General features: G+C 38.4%; 1 protein-coding gene across 3 annotated transcripts; it reads right to left on the reverse strand.

The window, feature by feature from the left end:
• Positions 1-12,974: 12,974 nt before the first annotated feature.
• Positions 12,975-21,283, reverse strand: LOC137191989 (syntaxin-12-like). Of its 3 annotated transcripts, none has more exons than XM_067602518.1 (10): positions 21,179-21,283; positions 19,059-19,203; positions 18,879-18,948; positions 18,652-18,751; positions 16,274-16,411; positions 16,067-16,110; positions 15,720-15,825; positions 15,550-15,622; positions 15,364-15,446; positions 12,975-14,539 (listed from the first exon to the last, which is right to left on the reverse strand). In XM_067602518.1, the coding sequence occupies exons 2-10, from the start codon at positions 19,156-19,158 to the stop codon at positions 14,447-14,449; spliced, it is 807 nt and encodes a 268-aa protein (XP_067458619.1). In that variant the 5' UTR covers positions 19,159-19,203; positions 21,179-21,283; the 3' UTR covers positions 12,975-14,446. The 3 variants fall into 3 exon arrangements, with proteins under 3 accessions (XP_067458619.1, XP_067458617.1, XP_067458620.1); XM_067602516.1 differs by having other exon boundaries at positions 19,059-19,207; positions 21,179-21,274; XM_067602519.1 differs by having other exon boundaries at positions 19,059-19,186; positions 21,179-21,260.
• Between the last annotated feature and the right edge of the window lie 3,145 nt (positions 21,284-24,428).

The following is a 24,428-nucleotide window of genomic DNA, read 5'->3' on the forward strand; positions in this document are numbered from 1 at the left end:
AGCAATAAAACATTTAAAATATATGTTAATATTTAATGATGTATGAATGAATGAATACATTTTTATATTCATTAAAAATGATCCATCCCACATGGAATAATACAACATAAAAATAACTTCCAGCGACTGACATTCATGTTCCAAACAGAAACAAATCATTGCTGCAAACCATACTTAAAAAAATCCTGAAGAAAGAAGATAAAAAGCTATTTGTCACTATGGACGAATTGGTTAAAGTTAAGGCTAAATTATGTGAATTTCTTTTTATAGATTTAGAAATGTATTTCTCTCATTCTTTGTAGTGTTTATAGATTTTGCCTGCTTATGGTTTAATTAATTATTTGAACACCCCCTTCAACACGTGAACCTTCTGGTTTAAATTTGTTGTTTGATTCATTTCTGACAGGCTTCATCTTGTGTAAATACGTATTTCCATTGAGACTTTGAAATGTGTGTATAGTATGTTTGGATGACAAAACCACAGTTGTAAATATAAATTACTGCAGATTCCATCCAATCTAGGTGCATATTGTGGAGGTGGATAGGTGTTAATTGTATTTGTCAAAAACTTCCTCAATTAGTAGGTGATTAGTATCAAACCATTCTCTGTTTGGCTTGATACTGGCTACATGACTCCAGACAAATCTCAAGCCAGAATGTTGGATTAAAAAGTGGCTGCATGTTCAAACTATACTGGCAATTAATGATCTAAATAAAAGGATTTTATTTTGACAGTCAAGTCTCCGTACTTCTGGTTTGTCTGTCTATTTTTGACTTGATACAGCTATAAAACATGGTTGAAATGATAGCAGTGATCCACTTAGTCCTGCTGTCCTCCTGATTCCAAATATGACATATTGAATGTGATGTAGTGTGGTGAAAAATAAAGATGGATAGAATAAAATACAATAATAGTAAGAAAGGTAGGTGGCAAAGTTAGCAGCAGCTTGTGTCTGTGTTTGAGTGTGAATAAGAGAGAGTCAGAGAACCAGTGAACTGATTTTTCTTCATTAATCAGAGCCATGGGCAGAGGCTGAGTGATCTTTGTGGGCCAGAATAGCAGCAGCTCTCCCTCTGTGTACCCAATCAAGGTGACTTTGACTGTTTACTGGGTGGGAGAAAGTGAGTGTGGGTGATGTATCTGGGGCAGCAGAGAAGGATAGAAACCCCTTGGCTGTATTTCATATCATGCCAGATGTAAGGAGCAACAGTTGTGTTGGTGCAGGAACATTCTCACTGGGTCTGGCCCTGTTTTCTCAGATGAGGGGTTAATGACCAATGAGAGCAATAGAACCAGGGGGCATCGGATGCCAGCTTTGGAGCTATTTTTATTTAGGGTGAGAGACTATGTTTGAAATGTTGAGGTTTGTGTGTGTGTGTTTGGGTGTGTACATACATGTTTGACAACATGCATAAGGCTCTTATAAAGGGATTTGTCTCCATAGATATGACCAGACACCTAACACCAGCTATTTATAGAGAATTTCCACCTTGGACACTCAGTGTATGTACATGTCATTTTGTGCACAAGTAGGAAAGTGTGTGTGTGTGCACATGCGTACCTGCTTGTAAGTCAGAGTAACAGCCAGAGAGCTCAGAAAGCCATATACGACATTAGCACTCATGCTGGTGTGTATGCAGGGAATAAGGTTATGTGGCCACTGCTGTTGGGAAGCAGATGCATCCAATCACACACCGCTGTGCTCATAACACACTCCTGAGAGACAAACAGCAATAATTAATATCCTTCAGCAGATGAGCTTTGGTGTGAACTGCCAGTGCTCTTATTTATAGCCATCCCTAGATAGAACACTATCTCTTTTGGCAGGGTAGCAGTTGCAGAGATCCATTCTGGTGCCAGAAGGTGTCACGTTTCACCTCACACACTACAGCTATCAGTGTTGAACTTACTGAGACCAGACTGGGTCATTCTATCACTCCAGCACTGGGATATTTAAGAAAGGCTTTATTCACTTTAAGTAACTGATTCACATTAAGCCACACATTAAAGGTAAATTTCCTGATTGTGCTGCAGTGTAAGCAGTCCTCCCAAAACTCAACTGTAACTCGTGTTGAATTTTAAAACATGAGGAATGAGATTTGGGAAACTTAGGGTTGAAGGTGATTTTTGGAGCTACAACCAAAATCCATGAATGTATCTTTAAAACACTTAAAACTGGACTAATCCATATTTTCATATGAAGAATGGGTCAAATAACATGAAAGGTGTTATCATTGTTATCATCAGCTCTGCAGTCCCCTTCTGCAGCTTCTTTTAGCTTATTGTTGTTTTGTCCAGTCTGCAGTTTCACTGTAATATAACCTTCACATGGTGTAGAGAGTGAACAGTAAACTTTAGGGCTGTTATCAATGGAATCAAATTACAAACAGTAACACTGGATTCAATCATTTCCTGTGAATCCCTCATGTGTGTGAAGGCAACTTGAATCCTGTGCAGGAATGGAAGACTCCACCACTAACAATAAACCTTAAATTGTATCAAAAACTGTTAAATTCCATGAAAACCTTAGGGATTATAACTTCAAAACCAAATTTTTATTAATGAAAAAATCAGAGATAAGCAGCTCAAGCATGTTTTGAGTCTATTTCCATACCAAGCAAAATGACCGTAAACCAATTAAGCAAATTTAGATCTGTTAAAATGTTGTATGCTTTGAAATGGTTTGAAATGGTACAGTAAAGTATACATGATTTTAATGAATTAGAATGTACATAAGCACCATGGTTATTCGATTATGACAATGTTTTTGTACTTAAATTGTCAGTATTTTTCTAATTATTACTTTCTACAATATCTAGACATGGAAAGTACTGTAAGGTTAAGGTATAGTTAATAGTAGGGAACTGAAACTACTTAACACAGGGAAAGGTCATGGTTAACAAAGAAAGGTAACAGAAAGTAGTGGTTCCTTAATGGGATGAGGAGTAAATCAAGGGTGCAGAGGATGAGGGGTGGTGGTGGGGTCCAACTTTGATACCAGAGACTACATCCCTCTTAGACATAATATATTAAAGGAAAATGATGTGTTAAAGGATAAAAAATAAAGTTTTACAAACTATTTTCATAGTTTTGGACATCCTTCCTAAGTAATTTTCAGTAATATTAGCACTGTATTCGCCATCCATCACACATTTAAGACCCACTTCCTGCTTCAACTTTAACCTACTGTACTTACTGTAATTGTATGCAATGCGGGATTATTAGCTACATTTCAAAAACGCTCACTTAAAATTTAACCTCCCAATGAAATGGTTTAGATAATCTGGATTAACTGTTGACTTGTTTTTGTTTGAACCTGTCCTGACTTGCTTGTGTTTCTTGACCTGCCAGACTTTGGGGAGTACAGTGTCATACCCAATAGAAAAAAAGGAAACTACCAAAATAAGACCCAACTGGGAAATCAGAGTGGTAGTAGTGTGATGGGAATATACAAAGACAAACAAAGACTTTTGCTATGAGAAATACTGGCTGGGAACTAAATCAGCTGAGCGCACTTGGTTTGCTATGTCCAGTGGACCCAAAGGAGACCACAGCCTTGCTTGTAGCTGTGCCGGAGAGCAAACACTTAAAGCGATGCGACAGGACGTGGAAGCAAGGCAAGCATGGAGGAGTGCAAGCTAGGCTAACTGTTAACCCATACAAACTGAAAATTCCAACAGTCATGTTGCCTAATGTTCTCCGATGTTCTCTGGACAGTAGATTATATAGCTCCCCCATCAGTGCTGGTCGAACTCGAGTAGTTTTTTCTCTTAATTCACTTTAATGCACTATGCTGCTAAATGCTCATTCTTTTTTTGTTTTTTGTTTTTATCTCTTGGGATTTATATGTTTTTATCATTTTTTAAAGGGAATTTTTAGATATACAGTACATCTTTATCCTCTCTGTTGTTGTTGCATTGCTGTGGGCTGGGAGGAACAGCATTTTGTTCTTGTGTATGCAAATACACAAGAAAATGACAACAAACTAGGGTAAACGTCCCTATCAAGCCCATGTACTATATACGCCCACTTGCAACTTCTGGCATGCCAATGAGCAGCACTTCTGCCTGGAAAGAGCCCGTCTATGGAGTCCACAGATGTGATTTGACAGGCCTGTTGTACCTTGTTAGAGGACTTACATGGAGCTACAGTGTAGGAAAAGCGTGACATACATGGTGACTGAGCAGGGGCTTTAGGTAGGCTCAAGGTGTAGGCAGAAGAGACAGACAAGATATGAGGCTGAAATCAGAGAGTAGGAGGCAGGTGACAGGAAGGTGGTGGTGGACTACCCATTATTCTGTCTTTAAAAGCTTTTTGATTGTGTGAGGGAAAGGCAAATGCTTCAGCATAAGTGCACAGAAAGAGCCCATTTGCCATCTGATGTGAGGGTAATGTCACAGAATTTCTTAACCTTTCCTCCCTTGACCAACCCCATCAAACATCCATCAAGAAGCATAAAATCTCTCCCTAGGAGGAGAATAGGAGCCCATTACTCTTTTTCATTTCCCACAATCAAAAGACCTTCTGTTGCCTCTCCTCTTTCATAGGAGGTGAAATCATTTTTGCTCCCGATGCTTGATGTCTGTCCATCAGTTGGACAGATCAGCCCTGATGATGTGTGTTCAAGTCTTTATAACAGAGGAAATGAAAGAAGAGCACTGAAGATGGGTTCAACCCCCAACAAAAGAGAATATGGAAAGCAGATTCACCCTCCTTTTATTCTCCCCACATAATGAGAGACGAGCAGACAGGTGATTCCTATTGGACCTTTTTTTCTGGGTTACCCTAGAGACAACCATTCTTTCAGAGAGCACAGACTTTCTCTGCTCTAAAGGCCAGGGGAGAAGAGAAAGAGGAGGCTCACATTGCTACATGGACCTCTTCATATGAGCCCTGCAAACCATAATGACAAAAGCTGCATGTAATCCATATACATTAGACTACCATATTTCTTTCAGAATTAAGCAGAATTGTGATGAATAAATAAGACCACTGGGAAGACTATGACTGAGTATCATGTGAAAAGTGTTTGATATAGTTCATTTGATAAGTACCAAAGCAATACTTTTTTTAATACCTTAGATTGGCAAAAATTAGAAGGACAAGGCTGGCAATTTTCTGTATTTATCTTATTGTATATTGTCAACAAATCTCATGTGCAGAGCCAAACCCACAATGAACTCATCCTACTAACAAGTTTTGTGTGTGTATCCGAAGCCTAATATATTGTATTGTATTGTATTGTACAAGCTAGTACCATCCTGCTGCCAGAAACGCTCATTTGGACAACAAATCTGGATTAATCCGCCACTGAAAATAGTGCCCCAACAAATGAACTGTTTCCTCCTGTTTGAGTAATGTTTGATAAAAACTACAGTGACCAGTTGTTTTAGGACATTAGAGAAGTCAGAGACAGATGGACACCGTGTAGGATTTTGTCTACACTGTTGTTGTATTGTATAAAGAATTCTTCCCCTTTGGTTAAAAAAGTGACATCTGTCCTGTAACTTATTTTTCCCTCACTGTGGTGGCTCTGTGCATCTGTAGATGTGACAACAAACATTTCCAAAACAAACAAGTATACAGTGTTCCTCCACATGGTGTTTCTAGTCACAGTTAAAAGCCTCTGAAAAACCATTTGCAACATCACAGGAAATTAATATTCCTATTGCAAGCCTCGCTCATTAAATTCTGTTTGGTGGCTCAGCAGCTCCCTCAGGCAGAATGAAGCAGGTTCACCAGACTGAATCTATGTTGCAGATCATGTTCATGTGAATTGGACTATGGAATATGACAAAGATTGTATCAACTTCTTGATGTGAAATGCAGCTGTACATGTAATCACTGCCAAATCTGACCAGTGGTGACATGGTCAGATTTGTTATTCTGACCATTGATGACATGTATAGCCGCATGTCATCATTCAGCTGCTGGCTGTCGAGGTGGTGTCCAGCAAATGATGTGGGCTTCATAGATCATTGGCGAACTTTCTGGGGAAGGTCTGGTCTGATTAAGAGAGATGGCATACATTCCACTTTGGATGGAGCTGTTCTGATATCTAGAAATATGGCTGAGTTTATTAGATCAAAACCATGACAACCCAGAGTTGAGACCAGGAGGCAGAGTTGTAGTCCTATAGGCTGTAAACATGTTTATTTCTGCTTAAAGTTGGGCATTTTAACATGGGGGTCTATGGGGAATGACTCACTGTTGGAGCCAGCCTCAAGTGGCCATTCAAGGTACTGCAGTTTTTGGCACTTCCGCATTGGCTTCATTTTTCAGCCCCAGAGGTTGCGGCTTGATCTTTGCACAGCCGTTTTAACCTCCCTTTTTTTGTTTTTTAATTGGCAGCAGGGCTCTCTGTGATGACATCACAAACACTGATTGGTTGTGGCAGTTGTAGGCCAAGGGCCATCATACAAAATGTTGGTCTCAGGACAACAACCACTTGGCAAAATCAGGACGTGCTTGAATTTTATACCATGTCTCAATACAACAGAGGACTCTTATGCTAACTTTAGTCCCTCCCAAATTGATCATGTTATTGATAGTGCCGCAGGCTCACTGCGAGTGACACTCGACTCCATTGCCCCTTTAAAAAAGAAGATAATAAAACAAGGATGTTAGATCCATGGTATAACTCCCAGACCCACAAATTAAAGCAAATGTCGTGGAAATTTGAAAGGATTTGGTGTTTCACTAAACTGGAATAATCTTGCTTAGTCTGGCAAGATAATCTTAAAACATATAGGAAGGTCATCTGTAATGCCAGAGCTGCTTATTACTCATCATTAATAGAAGATAATAATAAAAACAGCCCTAGATTCCTTTTCAGCACTTTGGCCAGGCTGACAAAGAGTCATGACCTCATGAACTTCTTTCATAATGAAATTCCAACTATTAGAGACAAAATTCATCCCCTCCTGCCCTCAACAGGCATCGATTTATCCCCCAAAAATAAAAATTGTTACAGGACAGTGTGAGCTCAGCAGCCACACAGTTCTCTAGTTTGTTAGTTAGTCTAGTTAGCTCTCTCTCTCTAGTTTGTTCAAGGATTTTCAGTCAGTGAGTGCATTATAGCACAGAGACAGCATCGGACGAAGGAATTCTCTCTCTACTTGTCTTGTCAGATCTTAGTGCTGCATTTGACACCATTGACCATCACATCCTATTACAGAGACTGGAACATGTATTTGGAACTGCATTAAGCTGGTTTAAGTCCTACTTATGAGATCTTTTTCAGTTTGCACATGTTAATGATGAATTCTCCATACATATAAAAGTTAGACATGACACAAGGTTCTGTGTTTGGACCACTACTATATACCTTATATATGCTTCCTTTAGGTAATATAATTAGGAAACACTACATAAATTTTCATTGTTATGCAGATGATACCCAATTATATTGATCAATGAAGCGAGATGAAACCAATCAGTTAACTAAACTCCAAGCATGCCTTAAGGACATAAGGACCTGGATGACCTGTAATTTTCTGCTACTAAACTCAGGTAAAACTGAAATGATTGTGCTTGGCCCTAAACTCCTTAAAAACACATTATCTAATGATGTAGCTACTCTGAATGCAGCAAATGGTTGCCCACGTAGAGCCTAGTTCTGCTCCAAGTTTCTTCCTGTTAAAGGGGAGTTTCTCCTTGCCATTGTCGCCAAGTGCTTGCTAATGGGGGAATGTTGGGTCTCTGTAAATTAAAGAGTACGGTCTAAACCTGCTCTTTGTGAAAAGTGCCCTGAGATAACTTCTGTTGTAATTTGGCATTATATAAATAAATTGAAAGTGTATAAAAGAGGCAAACTGACCTCACCTCATGTCTCCACTTAGAGGCCCTGGAAACCTGTTTCTTATTCAATTTCTTGCTATGAATAATGAATGCTAAATATTTCACTCATAGAAATTTCTGTATTTGTGTTTTGTTCAGAGCTTCTCTCACAGGTTTTAAAGGGGCACTTGCAACATCTCACACAGTTCACAATTGTTGGGTTGTTTGCTTATGTTGCCAGGACACTGTCAATCAAATCTGATCAACTCACACCCACACACAGTCCTGGTGGAGCAGACTGGATGAGTCTTACTAGTAAACTTGAAGAAAGGATATAAGATTGACAGGAATAATTAGATCAGCAGCACTTCACCAACATGTCCCAAATGGAGTGTTTTCCATCACAGAGGACACAGAGTGCTTTTAGTGACATTCGCCTGTGTTGCACAAAAATACCCATTATTGGGAAAATCACTCAGATCCCAAACTAATGCGCATCTTCAGGGATCCCTAAAACTGGCCTTCAGACAGTCCCCCAATCTTTGCAATCTTCTCCTTAAAGCCAGTATCTCCACCCTTTGTCCATCCTCAGATATCCTCACTCTCCCAGTCAAGAATACACATAAAACCCATAAAACCCTTAAAAACATAAAACCCTTTTATTTTCTTGTGTATAATTGCACATGTTTTTTCCTCACTTTTTTTTAAAAAAATGTTTTTTTTGTGTTTTACTGCATCATGTTAATTCAATGCAGTCTTGTTTGTCTGTATATATAGCCTGCTACATACCTTAAAGGGGGAAATGTTACATTATAAAGTCTTTGGCAGCTTGCAATTTAGGTGTGCCATTCTTGCTTTTCTTGATAAATGGCAGAGAATCAATACATTTCTCAAGATCCATTCTCTGGGGGCCAATGAATATTTGTAAAGTATTTTATGGCAATCCATCCGATAGTTGTTGAGATAATCTAGACCAAAGTTTTGGACTGACCAACCAATATTTCTATCCTGAGGCAACACTGCTAGTGTGGCTAAAAGCAGTGACAAACACATGCATGGATGTGTGAATCAACATGTGTCATCCTGTAAGCAAAGTTTGGATCAAACTAAATTAGTCTGTCTTCATTCCAGGTCTGGATGGCTGTGATTGGCTAATACCTCATCTATAATAAAATGCCAGTGTGAGCGTGCTCAGACTGGCAGCTAGAGAACAAAGTTCATGTTGGTCGTGTTGAGTCATGGCAGCGGGGGTGCAGCAGAGCCGCTGGGACCCGATGACCTTCCAGAGATGTTGAGGACCACTTGGTGCTCCTCCACAGCTGCAAGACGGCGTGTAACCAAGACAACCCCGATGTTAGCCTCATTACATCCCACCACACTCTCTTATTACTGGCCTCTTAGCTATTCTGTCCACTCTCATGAAGTGTCTCATTCAGACATTTCATTTCATTTGAACATCTTGACTTTAACTCTGAGAACACTGGCTCTGATGTAAAGGACAGATTATTTATCTACAGTACAATAACAAGATGGATACTCAGCATACACAACAGAGTATAGTCTACATTTAGTTACTGTTGGGTCTCAATCAGCAGAGTACATCCAGATTACAATTACTGTGGTTTTTTATTACTTCCACTCAAGCTTCACTTCACTGGCTCAGGTGCAATTCAGGACTGATTTCATTGGCAATCAAATCATCCCAGTGATTGGCTAACCTAAGTACAAGGGGTGGTGTAGGGAATATATGTGGGACTGACAACTCACTCTCCAAAACAGTAGAACACTCCACTTACTGTAATAAATTCAATAACCTTAACAATAAAAGGGTAGCTTATTTGTGTTTGAGGGTAATATTAACGGGGTACTGCGATTATTTAATGTTGTATTTCCATAAAGTTTGTGGACTCACAAGAAACAGAAAAAAAAAAATCAAAATCTGAGCAGCAAAGACTGAGATTTTCTGTCTTTCTGTCCAGTATGGCTCAAGCACTGGATCTTCCAATTCCCATTATGCAATTTATGGGATAATAGATATCGGTGCCTGTTAAACACTCATGTCTTTCAAACCCCATCCAGATCCAAATAGAGTTTGTAACACCAGCTTTCTGTTATAAATGTATCGTCACCAAGTCCATGTAGCACTAAGTGTACTAGTGGAATCACACTGCTACTAGTGAGTATATACAAGTCTGAAGGCCTGGAACTTTTCATCTAAATGACAACAAACATATTTATTTCTCACTTACCTCTAGTGGTACAGCAGTGTATTTCTGCCACCATGGCAAAATGAATGAATGAATAAATGAATTAATTTTAAATTTACCTCCATTGTATTGGGATGGGAGAGATATCACAATTTTTTTAGTGTTTTGTTGTACTAACCTCACTACACTTCAGGGGAAATACTGTTTCATTCCGCAACATTTCTCTGACAGTTGTAGATAGTATTTACCTTTCAGATTAATATTTTTACATTCACATCAAACAATAAGCTAGTGATGCATCATTATAGTTTAAAGTGGCCAACAGCATATGTCGTATGTCAACCATTTGAAACATTCCCACATTTTATATAGGTTTATGCTTTAATAAATAAGGGACTCTCTCATTTACGTGTGAATCTTTCATACTAGATAGTACTTTTAAATTATTGAAGTAGTGTACTTTTAATGGAGCAAGTTTTTATCGTGGTTCTGCTACAATTACTGAAGGACTGAAGTATTATTCCCAGTGCTGGTCATTTATAACAGGTGCCCTGAGCTCTATGCTGAAAACATCCGGCTGACTCTTATCATGCTTAGCTTGCCCTCTGATGGACAAAAGGAGACATGGCACCAGCAGCACTCCATTAGGAGGAAATGTATTAAATTCTCAGTCAGGTGGGCTGATCTAGTGAAACAAATTGTTTACCAAAGACAGACATTCTGCCAGCTGCTACCAATTGACATTTCCTTCAACATTCTTATATGTAAGACACTCTTTATTTCAGAAACATAAGTCATATCCAAACAGGAGCAAGATGGGGTCCATATGTACTTACTGTATACAAAATTGTGCAACATTGCATTTAATAAGACACAGTCTTACAATAGTGGTAAGGGCTACACTGAGGAAAAGTTGATTTTCTGTTGCATTGGAATGTAAGGTGTATAATTAATAGAGATGCACAGATACACACACACAGAAAGCTGCAGCATACTGTCCCCTTGAGATGAATATTTAATCATGCATAGACATCCTCCAACATTCATGAGTTGGTGTCTTATAGAGCCTGCCTCCACTGTGAACCAGGAACATGCCAGTCATGTGGTTAGACAATATCTGACTTGTTTGACAGAGGCTGAAATGTTGTCAAACTTTTACAATTTCCTTCAGTCCATGTCATCCCCTTCTGGTTATTTGTATTGTTATGAAGTGCAACCACAATGTCTGAGCGCTGATCCAGAAGAAAACCCCTTTTGAAATTAAGCTGTTGTGGTTCACTCCATTTATCCAGACAGGGATGGTAGAATATGCTAAGTTTGGGCACCCCTTGACAAATAACATATTTTGGTGATTTTTTGATTGAAGAGATGTAAACACAGCCTCTCTAGAATGTGGAACATAAAACACAATATTTTTCAGCAAACATTAATGCATACATACTTTTTATGTCATAAATTGAACAAAAATATATAAATAAATAAATGGCATTGTGGCATGTGCAAAAGTTTGGGAATCCTGATTTCTGAAGTCTTAGATTCTTTTGACGAGGTCTCAGACCTTAATCAGCTCGTTAGGCCTGAGCCATGTCAACAATTGTCACTAGGAAATGTCAGCTAGTGCCAATTTCAAAGCTTTACAAATACTCTGACTCTCCAAACCTTGTGCAAACACTCATATCACACGCAATCATAGGTTCCTCTAAACAGCTGTGTAAGACTCTGAAAATGAAAGTTATTGATGCCCCCAATGCAGGGGAAGGCTACAAGAAGATAAGAAAGTGTTATCAGCTTGCAGTTTCCACAGTACAAAATGTATTTAAGAGATGGCAGTTTAGGGCAGCTGTGGAGGTCAAGGTGAGATCTGGAAGATCAAGAAAACTCTGGTACTGCTGGATGCTTACACAAACAAGACCGTCATGGATGAGTCAGTAGAAGAAAACCTTTCCTGCGTCCTGATCATAAAATCCAACGTCAGAAGTATGCAACAGAACACCTTCAGAAGCCTGATGCATTCTGGTAACAAGTGCTTTGGACTGATGAAGTTAATATAGAACCCTTTGGCCACAATCAGCAAAGATATGTTTGGAGAAAAAGGGAGCAGCATTACATGAAAAGAACACCTTGCCAACTGTTTATCATAGGGGTGGATCTATCATGCTTTGAGGTTGTGTTGCAGCCAGTGGACACATTGCACTGGTGGAGGGAAGAATGGATTCCACTAAATATCAGCAAATTCTGGAAGCAAACATCATACCGTTTGTAAAAAAGCTGAAGCTGAAAAGAAGATGGCTTCTACAACAGGATCCTAAAAATACCTCGAAATCCACATGGACTACCTCAAGATACACAAGCTGAAGGTTTTGGAATGGCCCTCACAGTCCCCTGACTTTAACATAATTGAAAATCAGTGGGTAGCTCTTAAGAGAGCTGTGCATTCAGGATAGCCCAAAAATACTGCAGAACTAGAGGCCTTTTGCAAGGAAGAATGGGAGAAAATCCCAAATACAAGAACTGAAAGACTTTTAGTTTGCAAAGCATTTGCAAAGTGTGTTATCTGCCAGAGGGGGTGTTACTAAGTACTGACTATATAGGGTGCCCAAACTTTTGCACATGCCACAATGATGTTTTTTTTTATATATATATATTATTATTTTTTGTTCAATTTATGACATAAAAATGTATTCATGTTTGCTGAAAATGTTGTGCTTTATGTTCCATATCCTAGAGAGGCTGTGTTTATGTCCTCTCATTAAAAAAGTCACAAAAATATGTTATATGTCAACGGGTGCCCAAACTTTTGCATAAAACTCTATAGAAAACAGGTAACGGTAGATTTCAGAGGCTAAGAGACAACTTGAACAACTCCCAAATCTCAATGCATAAGTGTCAAGCAAGCTGATTTGTTGATCCAACTGTCTGGAAGTATGTTTGAAATGGAAAATAAAAGACATATGAATGTGATGTAAAAATGAAAATACTTAAAATACTTAAAAAAAATCCCTACAAGTTTAATAGAGACATCCACGCAAGAGATGTAATGACATATAACATCCTTGCTGCTGCACTGGAAAATCTTGAAAGAGTTACAGAAGCTAGTGCAACAGAGGCTACACGGGAGGTGACGTCAGGACTTTGGCTCTCTAACAGCAGCAGTGGTAGTGGTGGTAGTAGTAGTCATATTCAGTCTCAGAGCTCAGTTTTATTGTCCCAAACTAGGTGAAGAAACACTGCATACTTGCAAGTTTTGGACTAAATAAAATATAGTGAATATCATCACTAAATATTGCCAGATTTGTTCCTAACATGTGCTGTCAGCCTTGAAAAACATAAGGTTGCTTGCATAACCGCGGTTCTCTGAGCAGCATGAGTGAGCGTTTTACATTGGGAACAGCGTGACCTCATCAGAAGCTCCCATGGCATTCTGCCAGCAAGGATTGGCTGGAACTAAGTGCGTCAGTGACAGGGAGGGTAGAGACCCTACTCCTATGAAAGGGCTTGACACTATGCTGCCAGTCATTCAAAAACACTCACCTCTTCCTTGCTATAAATGAGCAAGGCGGAATGGTCTGGTGCGATACTCATTCTACCCAGAGAACTGAGGTTACACAAGTAACCTTAAGTTCTTTCATAGCATTCATTTTGTGTCTCACATTGGGAAATGCTAACTCCCAGATTTCTGAGCAAATGTTATTGGGGGACCAACTTTACCAAGGCTTTGCCACAGTAAACACCAAATGGGCTACTGGAGGAGCTTTAACATTAAGCCTGTAGAACCCTGCAAAGGTGGGGAGGCCCAACTTGCTGCAGTGCAAATCTCCTGAATGAAGATCCCTCTGAAAAGGGCCCATGAGGTGGTGAGATCCCTGGTAGGATGTGCACACAGCTCCTCTGGTGGCTGCAAACCCTTAGAGCTATAAGCTAAAGCAATAGTCCCCCACAATCCAGTGGGAGAGCTGCTGCTTTGAGACTGGTTTCCCTACGTGGTTCTTTGCCCAAAACTTTTCCTACAGCTTTTGGTTCTGTCCATGTAGATGCATAAAACCTGCGCCAAAGAGCATGAATCTCACCCACTTGTTTAGCTGAAGCAAGAGACTGCATTTTCAAGTCCACTTATTCCAGTGTTGAACCACAAGGTGGTACTGAAAGGGCATCCAACACAGTGGGAAGGTCCCGAGATGGGGCCAATGGTTTAGAATTCTGCCAGTCCTGGCAGGCAAAATTCAAAAGGAGCTTCTGATGAGATCATGTCATAGGAGTTCCCAATGTGAGATATGAAAAGAATGCTATGAAAGAGAACCCATATCATGTGAAACCCACTGTTGTCACCACTCTTTTATGCCACATAAATACATCCACACAGTCACAGACAGACAGACAGACAGACAGACAGACACACACACACACACACACACACACGTTGGAAGTCACTTGAAGGGATCAGTTAGTTGTGCTTCTCCTCTCATTTGATGGCCTGCCAGATGATGATGATTAGGATGGTGAGGACCAGCGACAGCACCATGCCCAGCATGCACATCCTCTTACGGGACTTCCTCTGCACACAACAAAGTATCATGTCAGACTAAACAGATGAAAGGAAACTAAACTGCACCAGTGTTTTACATGGCAGTCAAAGTACCTTGATAATAATAAACTTTATCAATCATGGTGTACCATGTAAATACAACTTAAAGGATAAGTCTGATGTTATTCTATATCTTATTTATTGTCAACAATTCCCATAAAAAGACCAAGTCCAGTCCAGTCCATTGGTTCCAACTAAAAATATAAATCTTTAAAAACACCTCACAAATATTTAGTTTCATTTTTAAAAAGTCTCAGTAATTTGTTGGAACAATTTGTTGGAACAGCTACTCACTGTAGTTTTTAACAAACATTACTCAAATAGCAAGAAATAGTGCATTTGTTGGAGACTATTTTCAGCAACGCATTAATTCACATTTGGTGTTCTAGTGAGTATTTCTATAAACTACACTAAATAAACTACATTGTGTGTTCATGGTAATGAAGGAACATGTCGCCCAGTGCAACAGTGTGACTCATTAACATGTTTTCAGTAGTCTTTGGACAACAACTGAAGTGTATGGCACAGAGGAATAAGATATATCAGGCTTTGATACACACACAATACTTGTTAGAAGATCAATTCATTGATGTTTTTGTCGTTTCATGTTATTTGTTGACAACATGAAAAATAAAGTGTCACCTTAATTTACATGACAGTATTGTGGTTTATTGACCTCATCATGAATAAAATCTTTAGCTGCCTTTGTAGATGTGATTTAATTCCTTTAAAGTCCTTCCATGTAGTGTTTCCATTGTTTTGTACAACCCCTCTTGCCCCACATTCTATCTCACCTGGTAATAAGCTGCTTTCTGAAGCTGGACGGCGCCTCTGTCTACATGGACCTCAGCACTCTCCACATTGGCCTCGATGCTGTCTGCCAATCAGAATGCAGGAAGAGCTTTGACATGAAGTCTCACATCTGAGTAAGAAAGTGTGATTATTTAGCTCAGAGCTAACCTGTGTTTCCTCTGACTTACCAATCATCTCTCCCTGGTCATGGATCATAACAGCCAGGTCCTTGAAGATTTGGTTCACATCCATAATGTCAGCCTGGAGAGGAGAGTGAGGAGGAGGAAGGTTAACGGATGAACAGAGCATGTTACAGTGTTCCTGCCTCTGTGGGATGTCCTATTGTTCAGGCTGGTACCTCCAGCTGTTTAATGTTGGTCTCTCTCTCCTTGATGATCTCCAGGTCCTCCTCAGTGATGCTGGGCTCCTCAAGCTGAGTCTGGGTCTGACTCAACTCATCCTCCCTGCAATAATACAGCTCATTTACATTTTAATTTTATCTACAGCTCAAATAATCATTTAAAGTAAAGCATAAGGAGGAGTAAAACATTCACAGACTGATAGATAGCAAAGTGAATTTTGGCAATAATATTGTGAAGTGTAAAAAAGTCTTTAAACATGCTGTGGCTTTCTTAAACCAAACAGCATCAAGAACAAAATGTTGGATAGAGAATAGACTGAATGTACAATATGTGATGAACTTACTTTTCAAATGTGACCAGCTGTTCATCCACATTGCCTCCATCTCCCTGTTGACATCAACAAAAAAAGATGAATCAACATCAGCACATATCACTTTTCCATTATGGATGCAAATGAATTAATAGTGATTCAATCAATTAAGAATGAAAATGATGTTATTGGTTGTAAAGATTCATCATCTGTTGTCCAAATAGAAAGCCGGATATTCACCATGACCCTGGATCCAGCTCGAGCTCTGGCCACACACTCCTTCTCTTTCTCTGCTGCCTTCCTCTGCACCGCCTGGAAGTTGTTGAGGGCTGCAGAGAAATCGTTCATCAGACGCTCCTTCTGGAGCTTTTGCTGCCTCTGTAAGAAAGAGGAAAGGATAAATAAAAACAATTTCCATCTTTTGTTAAAATGTTAAGTTCCTACACACAGTGTCGCACAAACTGGGGATAATAAATACATTATTATCAGCAGGAGTACAGTATCAGCATTTTGACACAGTCTCTCATCTCCTTTGAAGATGGAAAATAGATGAATTGGTCTAAACTGAAAACTGCTCTTCACTGGACAAATACACAGCAACCCAAGTATTAAAATTCAGAATTCCACATACTACAGCTTTTCTGCTTAGTTTTGAAGCATTACCCTCTATTTTCAAAAACACACAGAACAATAAAAGCATGCTTTTAAAGCAAATCAATGGAGTGAAAGTATAATATACAACATCCCAAATATGCTTTCACAGGAGTCTTTAAATTGTTCAAATGCTTAATGCAACATGTGTACATTCATGACAAAACCTCCAGTGGTCATCTGAATTATGAGCCTTGTCTGTCAGGAGCAAACAAGGAAATAATGTGATGCCGCCAAACCTTTAAGGGAGGAGGTCATGGTGAATGGATGGGTCAACACGCAGGAGACCGCTGTTTACTTCCTGTTTGCTGAAAGTCAGTCAATGTTGGTTTCTTTTCACTACGATCACAATCATTACCTAACCTTAACCAACCAAAACCAAACCCTGTTACTTGATAGCAACAGTAAAGAAATGACAAACAACAACCAGGATCTTTACTGAAACCTTTCATCAAACACTCATACTTGATTGAGAAGCCGTTTATAATTCTTAACTGTCTAATTAGTAGACTTTCTAGTGAGTGAAATTAAACTCCGGCTCTTTTTCCTCAAAACTCCTTCGAACCCACTTAGAGCATCCTGACTCCTCTTCAACAATCACTACATCTAACTCCATTTTTATCTCAACCTTCAACAAAATGAACCAATGAACAATGAAATAGGCATTATATCATATCATTAGCAGAAGAATAACACTTTTATAGTAACCTGTAACGTTTTGCTGGGTAGCAGGTACAAGGCATTGAAGCTTTGTTGCTATTTGTGGCACAGTGAGAATTCAAACTTTCCAAAATAGAACAAGACAGAGTGAGGTCACTCTTAGATGCTCTTAAAGGTTTACAACTTGTGTTTTGGAACATTATTATTTTTCATGTTTTTCATTTACTGTCAGAGAAATCAGACATTTACTTGGAATGGTTTAAATCTTTTTTTAAAGCATATTCATAGGTACTGTAAATGTACAGTTGTTGTTGTTCTACAGATGAACAGGCACTAGCATGGAGCACAATATCAACACAGTGTCATGTTGCTCTGGACATGTAGATGACACTCAGATGGTTTTAGCCACCTGAGCTAAAAATAAAAGCTTGTCAAACAACAGCTCAACACTGACATTACAGAAAGGAGCTCAGCACTATTAATAAATCCCTCAGTGGAGCTTTTTACAAAGACAGCATTGAGCTGCTACACTCAGAGCTGCTGAAAGAGCAGCCAGTTTGTCTGAAATTTATGATAAATAAAACACAATGGAAATACTGGAAAATCACCTGCTTCTGTCATACAGACACAGTTTTAGCTTTTAGATGAGTAAGAACCTTACAGACATAATGTATGTGTTTCATCCTGACAGGAGATATACTCATAGCTCAGATACATTAACAGCTTATGTCATTCATTAACTTTTGGACTGTTTGAATTATTACTGATCTACTGATTAAACACAAAATACAAGCAAACAAACAAACAAATACAAACCTGGCAGACAAATCAATAATGAAAATAATCCTAGTTATAAGGATTCATATTGGACAAACTAAAGAGAAAATGTAGATTCAACATTGCAGGACACAAAAAGATTGATTTTCTCCAGTAATATGATTCAAACCATATCCAAGTGCTTTACAGACAGCACATGGCTGAGTCGCCACACTTCACATTTACAGGCTTTAAAAAAGTTCCACCCTCTCCCACTTCACATGACAGACGTGTTAGCACAATTAGCACGATCCTCTCTACATTCCCTCCAACACTTGGATGAACATGACTCACATTTCACTTTTTTTCCATTAATAAGTAAACATTTGGAATCAATACTAGATTGATGGCTGTAGAATGAAATAGGATGTTCATTTCTTCACATACTTTGTTTGGGTGTCCTCATGTATTGTATGTTTATTCAAATTTTGATATTTATGTTTACATTTATTTGTGTTTATATATCCAAACTACGGTTGACGATGACTGACCTGCTCTGATGGAGACAGTGGTGGAGGGAGTGAGCCCAGCTCCTTCAGGTGTCTGTTGGTTTCTTTAGCCAGCTGGTTGGTGTAGTGCTGGAGTTGTTGGCTGCAGGGAAACAAACACACACGCTGCTAAGACCTCACTCAAAAGCTTTGGCTGGTCACACACTTGATCAGATAATAACAATATGTAACATTGAAGGGGAAACTGACAATCACAAGTCAGTACTCACAGCTTCTCCTGGAGCTCGGGGGTTTCCTGTCTTGTCCCCAGCTGGTAGAGGAGGTTTTTGATCTGGCCAGCTGCAGCACAAAATCAAGCACTTATGGAATTAAATATGTTGAACTTCTATGCAATGAATTCATGTGTTGAGAGTTTTACTGGCTGTGTGTCTGACACACTGAGCACTCACTGTTTTGGCTGATCTTCTGGATGTTTGAGCTGCATGTCTGGATGAGGCTGCTGAAGTCCCGTGGCTGGGACCGGCTGCTGTCTGCTCTCATGTAGGACATCCTGGCTGTAGACCACCAGCCTGTCACACTGCTCAGGAACACAGTCTGTCTTACACACACACATACGATCAGCAGAATCAATTTACTGGATCTCTGTTTTCATGTGTAGATTTTTATTGTTGCACAATACCAAAAATAATAACACACTTTATAAAAAAAGGATACTTTGAGGTCAAACTTAGACGACTGACTGGTTATATTATACATTATATTATTATATTACACTATACTGTATTATGAAACCCGTTTATATATTATAGCTATTAGAGATTCTATCCAGCAGTGGAAGAAATATTCAGATTAACACAAGTAACAGTAGAAAAATTACAGTGTAAAAATACTCCATTACAAATAAAAGCCATGCATGGTCATTTACTTAATCATTTATTAATCTGTTCCCTTTGTCACTTTTTTAAAGTACTTACTATAATATTGGGTCTCATCTGTAACCGTGCACCAAATTTTACAAACTCATCATACATTTTGTCTCTAAAATCTGCATCAGTGAAGTTCTAGTACTGTAGGTATTAGCTAGCTGGTAGCTAAATAAATTTAGTGAAGTACAACATTTGACTCTGAAATAAAGAGGTATAATGTATAAAGTACAAGTGCCTCAAAACGATACTTGATTACACAGTCTGGATTCTGTAAAATCTGGTTTTAAAGCTTCCATCTTCACAAAAATTAAGTGACAGACTTCCATCCACGAGAGGCTACTTTATCATCAATTTCATAAACTTTCACAATTTCTAGGGTCGGTAAGAGCTCTAAAACAACCCAAAAATAATAAAGGGACTTTCACTCAGGCGGTCAATAATTTTGTATATTTAATATGACTTTATTAGGTTTGTGTTAATTTGTCCAACCTCAGTCCAAGGTAAATCTAGAGTTACTGTAAAACCCTCAAAGTAAATATGAGAGACAGTATCCTACTTTAAAGGACAGGTTCACAGTTTTTCAAATGTGTCTTAAAACATCAGTCAGGTGTCCATATGAACAGTGACAGAGGTTTTCCTCACTGTAATCATTCCTCCTGTTCATACTGGATATTAAAAAATCTCCTTCAAATGTGCTTTCAATGTAAGTGATGGAGGCCAAAATCCACAGTGTCCACACAGTCATTTAAAAATAGATGTGAAGCTTATATGGGGCTTCATCAGTCTGAGTTAGTCATATCAAGTGGATATCTGACACATTTACAGTCTTTTTAGAATCAAATTCCCTCTTTGTGTTTCCTCAGACAGTGTTTCCCTGTTGAGCTGTGGTGGAAGTATAGTAACAAAAACAGGTACTTTGGTACTAAAAAGACTGTAACGTTGAAAGATATTTACTTGATTTGAAGCTTCACATTAGCTTCAGATAAACTTTTAAATACATTTTTGCACAGAAGGAGGACTGTAGATTTTGTTCCCCATCACCTACATTATAAGTGCATTATGAAGGGATCTTCTAATGGTAAGTATGAACAGGAGGAATGATGGAAGATAAACATGCTTCACTGCTCATTTGGGCTTCTGACTGTTGTTTTAAGTCACATTTGAAAAACTGTGAACATGTCCTTTAACCTCAGTGTTTCTTTTCATATCTAATATGATGGGAGTACAAACATGTCACTGCCCTGTATTGCTTTCCTCAGACCTGTAACTGTTATGATGAGACAAAAATGCATATGTAGAGAATCCCCAGAATAACATCCCAGTAACAAAAGCTAGCACAGGATAAACACAGACAAACAAACCAGGCCAGCGCGAAAATAAACCAACTAGGTTAGATTAACGGGCAGTCTTTGCAAACAAAAGAATAAAAACATATTTTAGCTGTATACATTAATAAAAAAAAACAGCTACTGTGACACAAATAATACTAAATCAGTGAACAGAATAAACCTTGCAGTCGTTATTCAGCGTTAATAATAGTCGCAGTGTGTCTGCATCAGTTTCAGCTCAGATACATTAGTGTTATTCTCTCTGTCGGTTAATATGTAGCTACATGTTAACAATGTTCACAGTAAATATCTTACTTTACAGCGAGGCTGACGTCGACAGGTTTGTTGCTCCAAATCCTCTAGATGAATTATATCAGAATTAGAACACCCAACCCGTCTGACGTCACACGTCCAGCGCCCTAATCCGACGTTGGTTTGACGTTGCGTTCATGTTAGAAAGAAGAGTGGGAAAAACGACACTTCAATATGAAGTTAGTTTATTGTTAAACGTAATGTTGTGATTACTACTAGAAAATATTACATTTCACACACCGACTAGCATACTGTCCCACTTTGGAAGATATGGTTTGGTTAAGGCTTCATACATATTTCTTGGGTAGCTAGAATTAAGGGAATTGGGTGTTTATTAAAATACAATATTTAGTAATGATCTCAACATATGCATTGAACTGACACAAGCCAAGGATGTAAGGTTTTTCTTTCATTGAGTTTGCAGGAAAGCATAAACGCAAATGCTGCACTCACCTACTGCACTGTAGGTTAAAGTCCAGATGAAACAGCATTTGGAGAGTGTCTAACATCCGTATCATGATGTATTCCTGAGTGAAACAGGATAGAATGAATCTTAGCTCTGTGCCCCTAAAAGATGAAGACTGATTGATGGGTGGATGTCATATTATTGGTTGAAACTGGTTGGTTCAAGCCTACAAAAGCACATATCATACTTTGTTTTACAGAAAGAAAACATGATTGGATTTTGATATGATAATACAAATAAATCTATTTTGTATATATTGTTAAATATGTGCACAATATGACGTAGGATGTAATGTAAAAGAGTCAAAAAGGCAGTTTTCATTTCATCTCGACATTATGGTAATTTACGGTCAATGCAAACTATCGTATCGCCTATTTCCTACAGGCCCTGAATGCAGCTTGCACTGGAGCGCTCCTGTGACGCCCCATGATGTCTGAAATCGATTTTCGACCGAACACTTTTTTTAATTACTGTAACTTCGCTATATTGTCAAGTCATAGGTGACACTAGAATCTCCCACAACAAGTTTGTGAAATGTTCACTAAAAATCTTCATCTTTGACTCCGTGTGACGCGCCAGAATAATCCCGTGCCTGTCCCATGACTTTCACACTGACACTAATAATAAACCCAGTGCAGCAGTGTGCTGCCCTGCACGTGACATTCAGATTGGCGATCTTTGACTACTATTAAGCTACTTTTCTACTATGAGATTTTTAGTCAATATTAGATTGTTTTCATTGTTTTAACCTATACTGATCAGTTATTACTTGATAGCCTACAATATGATCAAATTTAGCTGCTTTTGATTATTTGTATAGCTTTTAATAATGTCCTTAAACTTTTCAGTTGTGTGATATATAGCATACCTTTTTGCTTTATTTATTTGACATTTATTTTGAGGTTCCATCATCAGTAGCATAGCATAGAAATCTGGGCCCCTACCTCTTTTAATACACCTACTGTCACTCAGGTACAAATAACTGAATCAACAAGTAAACACCTGCACCTGTAGTAGTTATTACGGGAATCAGTAATTATAGAAAGTCTGCACAATCTGAAATCTCTGCATATTTCATCCAATAGAGGTAGTACTATAATAAGAGACTTGAATGAACAATCCAAATATAGACCAAAAAAGGTAGGCCCAGAACTGGAAACACAGGATTAGAGCCTGCTATCACTCTCAATGTGGGTGACAGGTCTTAATACAGGGAGCAATGTTAAATAATAACTTCTGAACTTATTATACAACTTTTCTGATGCTGCTGAAGGTTTATTTTCATCAGTAATGTTTGTAAAACTGATCAAAACACTGAAATAAACTGATCATATTTCAGAGTTGAAGTTGAGAAACACTCTACATTAAAAGAATCATAAAATTGTATAATATTGTGTAGTACTTATGATATACAATAAAACTGACTACTTGACTTGTTGAAAATCTATTTTCAGTGTAAACTGCTGTGCTTTAAAGTCCCCCTCCACTCATGATGTGTTTCTCTTCTTCTTCCAACAGTAGGATGTTTTAGCTTCACTGTGCAGAATGATGTATGTGCAGAGTTTGTTTTCACATTCATCCGCTGAAAGTGGAAACTTTCTCTGTGCTCATTGAAAATCTGATTTTAAGGGGTGGACCTACAAGCAGGATCTGTGACATCACAAATACATTGGAAGCCAATCCTGGTCCAGTGTGATGTGGAAACTTGAAGCCTCCAGTGCACAAACACTGAGAATGAACTTTACAGTGAAGTAGGAGACATCTGGTGTCCAGCAGTTAAACTTCTGAAATGAAGTATATTTGTGTATTCATAAATTCTGGATTTTTCAATGATGCAGAAGGAGGAGATGTAATTTCAAGGACTTTAACAACAACAACTACATCAGACACATTATCATTCAAAGCAGAGTATTTTATATACATCTTAAAACATGTTTGAGGGAAGTTTTATTTTTATGATCCCCCTTTTCTGACGATGATGTAGTAAACATGAACTATAATATCTTTTCAGTTTTGCTAATTTTATTTTCTGTTTTGCGTATCAATAATTGCAGTTGTGAGCTTGTTGAAAAATGGTTGAATTTCTTTTTGCTGTCTTTAGTGAAGAGTTTTCTTTTTTAGGATTTAGTTTTTACACACCAGTATGTGATTCTGTTGATGGTATGAAGACCATTTGGAGCATTGTTGTTTGCAAATGGGAGCACAGTTTTAATGTTTGTGTCAGCTCCTCCTGTTTCTAACAATGAAGTGAAAACAAACAGACCTCATGCAACCATATCTGTTGCATGCAAACATTTCAGAATGATCCACTTAACTTTACTCCTGTTGAATATAACATTTAATTAAGTCAAATAGCTGAAATATTAAAGTTAAAAACAGTGAATCGTGTACAATATATCCATAACTGACATTCAGTCAAATATGTGTAGCAGTGAGATGTCTCATTTTTTTCTAATTCGCTTCAAAACTGTGACATTCCCTCTTTTTTATGGTTTTGGTCACATGCCCACTGCTCTATATAAAGCAATACTGTCCATGACACATCTTTAATAGCAAGTCACAGTTATGCACACAAACATGTGAGCTCATTAGTTTCAGTTGACATCAACATACTTTTGCAGCTTTGAGATCAATCAAAATTCTAATTTCATATTTGAAAAGTGTGTCTAAAGACAGTGGCGAGGCCGTCCAAAAGCAAGTGTTGTGTCTCTCTTGTAATAAACATTTGTGAATGATTTTTGCATACAGTACAAGTCTTTCCAGTACTGGAGCTAAAACGTAACATTT

This window comes from Thunnus thynnus, chromosome 10 (genome assembly GCF_963924715.1).
Source record: "Thunnus thynnus chromosome 10, fThuThy2.1, whole genome shotgun sequence".
Classification (NCBI taxonomy): domain Eukaryota; kingdom Metazoa; phylum Chordata; class Actinopteri; order Scombriformes; family Scombridae; genus Thunnus; species Thunnus thynnus.